Raw genomic sequence first — 11,295 nt, forward strand, 5'->3', positions numbered from 1 at the left:
CAGTTAAAGCGACGCAGTGCTGTAACGCAAAAAAATGGCCTGGTCATTGAGCAGCCATATCTTCCGGGGCTGAAGTGGTTAAAGAGAATTAATGCAGCCGCCACATCTAATGATCTGTAAGCTGAAATATATAAAATTTTTGGTTTTAATGCCACTTTAAGCCTGGGTTCACACCATAGCGATGCGGGAACCATCGCAATTCCAGCGCCGGTTTCCACATATCTCTCCCACAGGCAGTTCACACTGCCCTCTGTGAACCACTGCAGGTGTCAATACAATGTTAATGACACCCCCCAGATCGGTTCACAGATCGCAGTGTGAACTGTGGATTTGGACAGGGAATCAGATTGCATGGGTATGAACACCCATGCGATCTGATTGCAATGCGGGGGGGGGGGGGGGGGGGGTCCTTGCACCTTTTTTATGCAAATCCAGCCATACAACTGCATTGCACAGACATTGCATATGATCAGCAGTGCGGGTGCGAATCGCATGCGATGTCTGCGTTCGCTATAGTGTGAACCCAGGCTAAGAGCAGTTGTGTGCACGGAAAAAAACATTTCAAATACATAGGCTGCTTTTCATTGCTACTTCTATACTCCTATAGTACAGAATCAGGAGAGAGCGATAAGACAGTTAAAAACTACATGGATGATGAACTAACGGTATGCACCACCACTGCTAATGTTATGATTTTTATCTTAACAGGGTTTGTTAAGGATCCTCGTTTCCCAGAAGTAGACAGGTAGGCTTTGCTTTTGCATGCTGGTTTTAATTGCAATAAAAAAAAAAATCTGGTCTATTTTATTTATTATTATTTTTTTATCTTCACAGAAGATTTACAGGCGTTCGCAGGGATGTATTTTTAAATGGAGTAAGTTAAATTTTGTATTCCTTGTTTAACGCTTTGTGCTTTTTTTGGGCCCTATCCAATTGATTGGTAGATGAAAAATGTGGTTGTAGAGAAATAACTTTTATGGTGTTGAATGCTAAACTTGTAAGACCAGTATTATTAATTTGATCTTATTGCTTTGCATGAATACAGGAATTCTAATAATCTTTAGTAGTGTGTAGCTAGCTGAATAGCTGCTGTAGACATGGTATGTTAGAGGCAGATCATTCCATTAAGAATCTCAAGAAGGAAGGTGGTGGGCTATTTAGCCAGTTTAATTATTTCAGGAGCATTTATCAGTGATTTTTTTTTTTTTTTTTTAAAAGCTCATTTAATTTTTGAGAGTTGCTGCCAATGGCTGATTATCCTGTGGTCTGCAATATTTTTTGAGATCCCTTCAGCCACTGCTGAATCTGAGCCCTTTAGAAACTGCTAAATATGTTTTTCTTGTTCGTACTTTAAGGGGCACAGGATGAGGTATTCAGGTACACCGACTTATGTTGCCTTCAGGAAAATGCATGTCAAATCAAAGCTGTAAGGTCAGCCCTATATAGCCGCCTGCCTCAGGGTTTTTTTTTTTTTTTTTTTTTATTTGCTAGTGTTTAGAATGGATGTTGTCTTGCCTCCTGAGTGAAGAAAAGTTTGTTTTCTAAATTTTATGAAGATTCTTTTATCTAGCAAGTTTCTTCAGTTGCTGCAGTGTCGGGGTTCTCATTTTGCAGCTTTTCTGAATCAGCTGATCCTTTTACATTGCCAAAAAAGCCATATCCGGGACTGCTGAAGAGCAGCGGGCCAGCCCGTAATGTGTCCCTTTGGCACTGGACTCTGCTGAAGGTGCTTACTTAGGTACTTGTGTACGTGTGAGGTGGCTGCAGCGTCTTACAGGTCCAAGGGTGTGGTACACCTATCTGGTGGAACCCTGTTCCTTAAGACCCCTCCCCTTAGAATGTTATGCCAGCCTGTGGAACAAAGGCTAGCAGAATGGAGTGGATCTTGCCTCTCGATTTTCATGTGTGCCTGTTGGGGACTCTCCATCACATTAGTTTGTTTGGAATGAGCAGCACTGACACTCAGGTTTTGGGTAATCCCTCAGCATCAATCTGTACGATGCAGGACTATTAGTCCTGCATTGAATATGAGGAGGTAATCGTGAGACCTTTGTCATGTAAGTGCAATGAGTGAGTCATGTCAGATCATGCAAGTGTCTTCGAGAGAATGTTGTGGCGGACCTGTTGCACCGATAATGGGAGCCTGCTAGAGCAAGGAATAAGGTTTGTATTACACCATGTTTCTTCATGTCTAGACCTAACAAGCATTTACATCTTGCAGTGTGGTGGTTTTTCCCCCTTGTTTCTGAAGTTGGGCGTTACATTTTGTCAACAGGACTATTCAGAAATTTTTTTTTTTGTATGTCTTCATACTTTCAGTAATGTGATTTTAATCTCTTTGCAATGTGTTTTACCTTTTTCAGTCCTACAACGATTATGTGAGAGAATTTCATAACATGGGACCACCTGCTCCGTGGCAAGGAATGGTTTGTACAGTTCTTGCTATTTGAATAATTAACACTTTTAAGTAATTGGTACACATAACATTATTTCAGTTACACCTTGTGCTGTATAGACTTGAAGTATAATGTGCCTGATCTTGTTTGTTGGCTAGGTTTTTTGTGCTATTAGCCCTCCTATTTAATACTTCAATGGGAGTGCTTTGGAACAAGGTTGATTACACATCTGCTTGTGTTCATGCCATATACAGTATATAACTTGATATTTGCTTTATAATGTGGTCTTTGCAAACATCACTTGAGCTCAGAAGCTACAGGTGTCTTAATTATTGCTTTTGGGTTAAACATTCGTATAGTTTATAAAGCAGCCAGGAAATTAGTCACTTTTTTTGCTGGTTGAATGAAAAAAAGTAAATCGCTGCTGAACCTGTCAAATTTCGGTCCATGTATGGCCGGCCGTTTTAAGTCTGGAGATGTTGACAGTGTGGTTTTTTTTTTTTTGTTTTTCCCCCTGTATATCTTGTACCCAGTGTGTTTTAGCTTTTCATTGTGCTTTTGATTTTTATTTTTTTCTTGACCTGTTTTTTTTCCTTCCTCCTCAGCCGCCATACCCTGCCATGGAACAGCCTCCTCACCATCCATATTATCAGCACCATGCTCCTCCTCCTCAAGCTCATCCACAGTTTTCAGGTCACCATCCAGGTCAACATGACACTCGATATCGGGACAAACGGGTTGTAAGTTATCAGTGTTAAGTTTAAATATTATATATTTTTTGAATTGCAGTTAACAGATGTTAGCCACCTATTGTATGGGGAGCCTTTATGCTGCCCTCCACCCAATCTATTCTTCACACGAAACTGATGTAGATATTGAATTTGCTACTGCTGGCCTCCTTGGAAGAATATTAGTTGCTTGGCTGTCGATGGCTTTGATGGATATTTATAATATGTGGATATAAAGCACTGCTGGAATTTAACTAATTCAAAGGGTTGTATTTGTCTTCTAAATATCTGTCTGACATTTACTTTTAATTTCTGCAGTGTTTATTCAATTTAGAGCCTGCTGAAATGGTCACAAGATTTGTTACTGCATCACTGAGATCTAACCACTTTTCCTGACGTTCTCTATTGTATCTGTACCACTATATTGTGAGAATTCATTTTTCCACTGTTTAATCTTTATCAGCATGACTATGACATGAGAGTGGATGATTTTCTGAGACGTACGCAGGCTGTTGTCAGTGGTCGAAGAAGCCGCCCTAGAGAGCGGGAGCGAGAACGTGAACGAGAAAGGCCCCGGGACAACAGGAGAGACAGAGGACGTGAACGTGATAGAGACAGAGACAGAGAGAGAATGCGTGACAGAGATCGAGGAGACCGAGGCAGATACCGAAGATGATTTCACCGCATTTATGTGCACATGGAATATTTGCTTTTTTCCTGGTCTCTTGTGTGTTTACAAAGTAGCAACATTTCTGTTGAAGCATTTTAATTTAAAGAGTTACAATTAGCAAGTTTTTTGGCTTTAATCCTATGTTTGTGCACGTACTGTATTAACTGGATTAAGCTTATTATGGCAGACAGTGCACATTGATCTATTGGAGGGATCCTTTTCAGAGGGAAAATTATACATACCTGTGTAAATGTTTCTGTATATTTTCTTAAAATAAGTTTCTTCTCTCCATATTCAGTGAGCTGTGCATAAAACCATAAACACTTTATTTAAAAAGTAATGAAAGACAATTGGCACATTACGAACTGCCGTTTTAGTGTTTTGTTTTTGTCCCTTTTGCATCCCCAACTTGCCTACAGTTGATTCTGTGAAAACAATGCTGCTATAAAGTATGCAATTTTTTGAAGGCTAAACTAAATGAACATAATACAAGTGGATCTGATGTTTCCCACTCATTACAAGATTATGAAAGCAATACTTTTTACCCTATTGCATTTTTAATAATTTTGTTCACTTGGTTTTTGATTGGTGCTCCATCTTTCATGTCTGATTTTCAGACTCTCTAATGCGGAGTAGAGACTGTATGTTGGTTGTATGACCACGTTGGCTTTTCTCATTTTTTTGTATTAAATTTATAACTTGTAACTTAATTTGTAACTGCAGTGGTTTCATATGCCATTTGATAGAAGCTGTTTGGCTAATCTTCCTTTTGTTGCCCCACATCTTATTTTGTGTAGTCTTATACCATTATGCATTATACTGTGCCATTTTTTTTATAATAAAACCACTGTGGAAACATTACATTTTGGATCTTTGCTCCAGTGGATCCCTTGAGTCCTCATCTCTATTGCTCTTTATTTTGTACTGCTGTAGTTTAAACTGAACACCAGGCAGAGATAATGCAGCTTTGTTTTCATTAATACATCTGTAAGTGTGTTTTATTTTTATTTTCCTCTTTGCTTATCTCTTAAAATACAAGAAGTGCAAGTACCTGAATTTGTCCTCATATCGCCTTTGGCATTCCTTTTGCACAGCAGAGCTAAGATTGGATGAGGGAAAAGAAGACAAGCTGGCATTCTCTTGTGATTCAAGTATCAAGCCCTATTTGGCTGACTCAGGAAAGGTCAGGTTATTCCATAGTGAGAAAAATTGAGCCCAGGTTCACACTGATGTGGTGCTGGACACTGCATGTAATTCGGACAGGTATCGCAGCAGATTCTTGTGTGAATTACATGGTGTTTCTGGTGATGCAATTTGAGCCATAGATTTGTATGGCTCAAATTGCATAGCATTCACACCAAAATCGTGCAAGACCCTTTTTTGCCTGCACCAGAATCAATTCCACAAATCGCACTGCGTTTTGCAATCCAATTCGGGTTGTCCTTAACATACACTGTAATCGGTTCGCATAAACAGGTTGTGATTTTCATGCGGTGCAGAATCCACAGCGAATTCACATCACTGCATCTAGTATGAACCAAGGCTGGGTAGCCATCCAAATTTTATGAATAAGAAAAAGTGGGGAGAATTATTGCTGCGAGTGAAGTTGCTCAGCTTCTAGGAGGGATATAAGAGGGTATTGTGGGAGAAAGGCGGTAAGCAATCGTTGATTAGGGTCTTGCATATTTAAAGTGCCCCAACCCCCCATGTTGAAGTTTGGCCACGATGAAATAAAATCTGGCTTTTGGGATCACCAGACTGCCCAGTCCTTTGGTAGTTGTAAGGTTTCTAGGTTGTTTCTGCTTCCAGATAAGATACCTGGAGAGGGAATGTAATTTGGTAAATAGTCGTCGTGGGATCCAAATCTAATTTCTGCACAGTATAATTCTATTGGGAGTCATTGCAATTCAGGCTGTTCTGAAGGCTATGGAGTTGTACAAAATGAATAAAGGGCTACTACTATTGTGCATGTATGTCCCCAATCTCTATGGTTATATCTATTAGAGCAGCCTTTCTAAACTAGGGTTTCTTCTAGGATTACTAGGAATTCCTTATAGTGGCAAACTGATCTTCCACCTACATTGACCACTTCTGCAAGGAGGCAGCTGACCGTTAATGTTAGCGAATGCCACAATTCTTAGTCTGTTTTTCTGTTTAATTTCACGATTATTACTGAAAATTATTTTGCTGTGTCAGCAGGGGTGAGTTTATTTTATATCTGCCCTAGGTGTCGAATATTTAACATCTCTCACATTTTTGAATATAATGTATTTAACAGGGCCTCCTGAGACCCAAAAATTACCTTAAAGCAGGGGTGTCAAACTCCATTTCATCGGGGACTGCATCAGCATTATGGTTGTCCTCAAAGGGCCGGCTGTATCTGTTAGACTATATAAATGTTTCCAGGGTCGTCCCCCCCCCCCCCCCCCCCCTCAGTATAGGTACAGGAACTCAACTACTGCACAATACCCATCCCCGTGTCGAACCACATTGAACAGTGGATGTGGCCAAATTTCACTAACAGTGGGAGCATCTTAAAAGATGTATGGGTTTCATTTTTTTTTTTTTTTTGCTTAATCTCAATCTTAATAATCTACTTATACCTGCAGAGCTTTCCTTCACTGAGAAGTGCACCTTTTCTGTTAAAATAGGGTTAATTGCCTGTGGGAGGGACTACAGACTTTTTTGAAGTGTCATACCCACAATGGGAAGTCTGGATCCACCCCCTTTCCTGTCATCTGTGTGATTGATGTTTGCTGCTGGCTCCTGAGACTTCACACTGCATAGCTCCTCTCCCTCCTGACAGACAATCCTGAGCACACAGACCTGCCTTCAGTAATAGCAGGAGCAATTCAGTGACTGTGAAAGAGAGATCACTGAAGTGCTCTTTATACATATTCCACGTTCCTATTAAAAATATAATGCACAATACAAAACTGAAGATGGGGACTCCTGTTTCTCTCCCCCTGCAGCACTGCAATGTATTGAACACATCTCACTGTTTATTCATAGACACAAGAAGTGGCTCATGTCTTCCTTTTGAATGGGATGTGTAGAGAGCATCCAGGGATCGCTTAACATAATGTACTGTTCCTTCGCCGACCATCCTCCTCCCGATTAACCTCCTGTGCTGAAAGCCGACACAGGCATTGAATATGAGTGAAGGGGAGGAGAGGTGGGGAGAGATCTGAGGACATGGGAAAATCAAAGCCCAGCAAGTATCAGAGGGAGGTGGTGGAGAGAGAGGACACAGACTGCAGCTGACCGTGCAGCCTAGAACACGGTGCACAACTTTTAACACTGCCTCTGCCTCTGCCTCCTGGTTTAAAGGAGTTGTAAAGGTAAAAGTTTTTTCACGTTAATACATTAAGGTGAAAAACATCTGACAATACCAACCCCCCGTTTTACTTACCTGACCCCTCGAAAGTCCCACGCTCGCCCCCGACCTCCTCTTCGCCGTGCAGCCTAGCCATTAATTGGTTACAGTGGATGGATTGAAAGCAGCTCAGCCATTGGCTTGCTCTGCTGTCAATCACATCCAATGACGCGGGGCTGAGTGATACAGTGAGCGCAACACCATGCGAGGGAGCTCGCATGAAAGTGTTGAGTCCTTGCAGGGGGGGAGGGAGCCGAGACAGCCGCCGGGGGACCCCAGAAGACAAAGTTTAGGGCCACTCTGTGCAAAATGAGCTGCACAGTGGAGGTAAGTATAACATGTTTGTTTAAAAAAAAAAAAAATCTTTAGTGATCCTTTAAGTGTGTTGATAGGTTGCTATGGAAACGGAGACTCGTGGAAAATGTGCACGTTCTGGTTTGTTGCTTAGGTGTGTGCCCATTTGCCAAGATCGGCCACATGTTAAAGAGGAGTGGTGACTGAAAAAGTGGGTGGATTGCTGCAGTTGTATCCTCCCACTCTAAACTTTCAGAGGACCGTTACTTTCCGTTTTCTGACCCTTCAAGTGTCTGTGCTTCACAAAAGAAAGGACTGAGAAAAGAGAGAGCACGTGGAAGCATGAGGGTGATATGCACTTTCTAATTTGCCTTTCCTATACTTCTCCTTTTAAAGGGGCAGTAAATACCAGGAGTGTGTTATGTATGGAGTTCAGGGACGTGCGATATATAGTGTAGTGTTCAGGGGTGCCCTATGCGCAGAGTTCAGGGATACGCTATGTACACAGTGCATTTTCAGGGGTGCCCTATGCATAGTGCAGGGTTCAGCTCTTTCACAGGCTCTCCACATCTCACTCCTCCCCACCACTCTCTCCCATCCCCCCACCTCTGCACACACCTCCCTCTGCAGCCCTCATATCCCTGCCCCCCTCCCCTCTCAAAGCTTCCACGCATCTTACCTTTTCAAAAAATGCCTTTTCTAATACAGTGCCTTGAAATAGTATGTTATAACCAAAAACTTAAATGTATTTTATTGGGATTTTATGTGATAGACCAACACATAATTGGGAAGTGGAAGGGAGATAATAAATGGTTTTCCAATTTTTTTTTTTACAAATATCTGAAATGTGTAGCGTTCCCGAGTGAATACTTTGTAGAACCACCTTTCGCTGCAATACAGCTGCAAATCTTTTTTTGGGGATGTCTCTACCAGCTTTGCACATCTAGAGTGAAAATTTTTGCCCATTCTTATTTGCAAAATAGCTCAAGCTCTGTCACATTGGATGGAGAGCGTCTGTGAAAAGCAGTTTTCAAGTCTTGCCACAGGTTGTCAATTGGATTCAGGTTTGGAGTTTGACTAGGCCATTCTAACAGGAATATGCTTTGATTTAAACCGGGCATCGCTAAATAGAGGTCTGCGTCTGGCCCCAGCTACTGCTTATTCCAGACCGCCACGATTGCACCATTTAGCTGCCGATTTTCTCCCCAGCCTCTGCCGCTGTCATTAGCAGAGCGGGCGGCAGCAGGACAATTCTGGACTGGGGGTTGGACCAGCACTGCATGGAGAGAGGCAGCTGCCTGAATTAACTTTTCACGTTAACCAGGAGGTGATTGGCTGCTAGGAGGCGGTCCTAGCAACCAATCACCAGCTTGCTAATTTTAAACGTTACCTGGCAGCTCCCGCACCCCATCCAGTGCTGCTGTACCTTTGCCTTCAGTTCAGGAGATTGGCCCGCCTCCTGCTCTCCACTCTGTGAAAGGTAGGAGAGGGAAGGGAGAAAAGGACATGGCTGTGTACTTGAGGATGGGGAGCGGGGTCATGTAAAGGAGAGCAATACTGTGGGGGGATGTGACAGGGACAGTGATATGTTAAGGGGACAGTACTGTGTGGGATATGTGAAAGGGGCAGTGCTGTGGCGGGGAACAAGCAGCTGCACACAAAATGTGCAGGGGTACCATTGACTCTTAAATGCACGGACATACAAGGTGCAGTTTCCCGCACATGGATATAGCATTGTACAAACACACCATGCTGTTTCCATGCAGCTGCATTTTTAAAAGGTGCCAGGACTTTTTCCCCAGCAGAAAACACAGGCACAGCAACCCATTCAAATGAATGGGCTGTTGTGCCTGCACACCTGGGCTGTGATGTAAAGAGTCGTTGCACAAAAATGCGATTCTGACCTGCTGTAAGAAATTTTTATTAATCGGCCCTCCATGAATTTTCATTTAATACCCCTAATCTAAACCATTCCAATGTAGCTCTGGCTGTATGTTTAACCACATGCTGGCCAGCCGCCGCAGTTGTACTGCAGCAGAATGGCACGGCTGGGCGAAACGTTATGTAACATCGCTTCACCCTGTGGTTGCTAGGGGCGTGCGCCCCCTGCTTGCCCACAGGGCCGATGCGAGTGCCCGACGGTCGTGATCACCGCCGGGCTCCCGCGATCGCTCGGCGCACACAGAGAACGGGAATCTGTGTGTGTAAACGTACAGTTTCCAGTTCTCTGAGGGGAGAAGTTGACACATCGTCTGTTCATACAGAGTATGAACGGTGATCTATCTCTACCCCTTCAGTTAGAACACACATTAACCCCTTGATCGCCGCCTAGTGGTTAACCCCTTCACTGCCAGTGACATTTTTACAGTAATCGGTGCATTTTTATAGCACTGATCGCTGTAAAACTGCCAATGGTCCCAAAATTGCCTGACGTGTCTGCTATAATGTTGCGGTCCCGATAAAAATTACAGATCACCACCATTACTAGTAAAAATAAATAAATAATAAAAACGCCAAAAAACTATCCCCTATTTTGTAGAAGCTATAACTTTTGCGCAAACCAATCAATATACGCTTATTTTTATTTTTTTGTTACCAAAAATATGTAGAAGAATACATATCGGCCTAAACTGAGGAAAAAAAATAGGGGTTTTTTTTTTATATATTTTTGGGGGATATTAAAGTAAAAAATATTGTGGGGTTTTTTTTTCCAAAATGGTCTCTCCTTTTTTGTTTATAGCGCAAAAATATAGCACAAAAAATAAAAACCGCAGAGGTGATCAAATACCACCAAAAGAAAGATCTATTTGTGGGTAAAAAAAAAAAGGACATCAATTTTGTTTGGGTACAATGTCGCACGACTGCGCAATTGCTAAAGCGACGCAGTGCCAAATCACAAAAAGTGCTCTGGTCAGGAAGGGGGTAAAATCTTCCAGGGCTTAAGTGGTTAAGGTAGCTGTCCTGCTGGAAGGTGAACCTCCGCCCTAGTCTCAGGTTTTCTGCTAAGATTTCCCTGTATTTGGCTCCATCCATCTTCCTATCAACTCTGACCCTGTCCCTGGTTTGTTCTGGGTGATGTGCATTGTTAGTTTTCCACCACACAGCTTTTTGCTTTTAGGCTAAAAAGTAAAATTTTGGTCTCATCTGACCAGAGCACCTTCTGTCACATGTTTGCTGTGTTCCCCACATGGCTTCTCGCAAACGGGACTTCTTATGGCTTTTAAAGGCCAGATTTGTGGAGTGCACAACTAATATTGATTCTCCCACCTGAGCTGTGGATCTCTGCAGCTCCTCCAGAGTTACCATGGGCCTCTTGGCTGCGTCTCTGATTAATGCTCTCCGTGGACGGCCATGTCTTGGTAGGTTTACAGTTGTGCCATACTCTTTCCATTTTTGGATGATGGATTGAACAGTGCTCCGTGAAATGTTCAAAGCTTGGGATATTTTTTTTATAACCTAACCCTGCTTTAAACTTCTCCACAATTTTATTCCTGACCTGTCTGGTGTGTTCCTTGGCCTTCATGATGTTTGTCCACCAAGGTTCTTTAACAAAACTCTGAGGGCTTCACAAAACAGCTGTATTTATACTGAGAGAAAGGCAATTGGTTCCACTAGATTTTAGGGGTATCAGAGTAAAGGGGGGCTGAATACAAATGCACGCCACACTTTTCTGATATTTATATGTAAAAAAATTTGAAAAGCATTTATTTTCCTTTTCACTCCACAATTATGTGCCACTTTGTGTTGGTCTATATTTATGTGTTTGGTTGTAACATGACAAAATAATGAAAATTTCAAGGGGTATGAATATTCTTTCAAGGCAATGTACCT

General features: G+C 42.2%; 1 protein-coding gene across 3 annotated transcripts in view; it reads left to right on the forward strand.

Moving 5' to 3' along the window:
- Positions 1 to 4,655, forward strand: part of LOC141108771 (YTH domain-containing protein 1-like) — a 64,018-nt gene extending 59,363 nt beyond the window's left edge. For 2 of the 3 annotated variants that reach the window (XM_073600691.1, XM_073600709.1), the window contains 5 exons: positions 709 to 745; positions 835 to 874; positions 2,364 to 2,426; positions 3,002 to 3,136; positions 3,588 to 4,655. In XM_073600691.1, coding sequence (XP_073456792.1) covers positions 709 to 745; positions 835 to 874; positions 2,364 to 2,426; positions 3,002 to 3,136; positions 3,588 to 3,800 — 488 coding nt within the window. In that variant the 3' untranslated portion in view covers positions 3,801 to 4,655. The remainder of the gene's footprint in view (positions 1 to 708; positions 746 to 834; positions 875 to 2,363; positions 2,427 to 3,001; positions 3,137 to 3,587) is intronic. The other variant, XM_073600699.1, reaches the window with a different exon arrangement.
- The last annotated feature ends 6,640 nt before the right edge of the window (positions 4,656 to 11,295 follow it).

The sequence above is a fragment of the Aquarana catesbeiana genome, linkage group LG01 (genome assembly GCF_042186555.1).
Source record: "Aquarana catesbeiana isolate 2022-GZ linkage group LG01, ASM4218655v1, whole genome shotgun sequence".
Taxonomy (NCBI): Eukaryota; Metazoa; Chordata; class Amphibia; order Anura; family Ranidae; genus Aquarana; species Aquarana catesbeiana.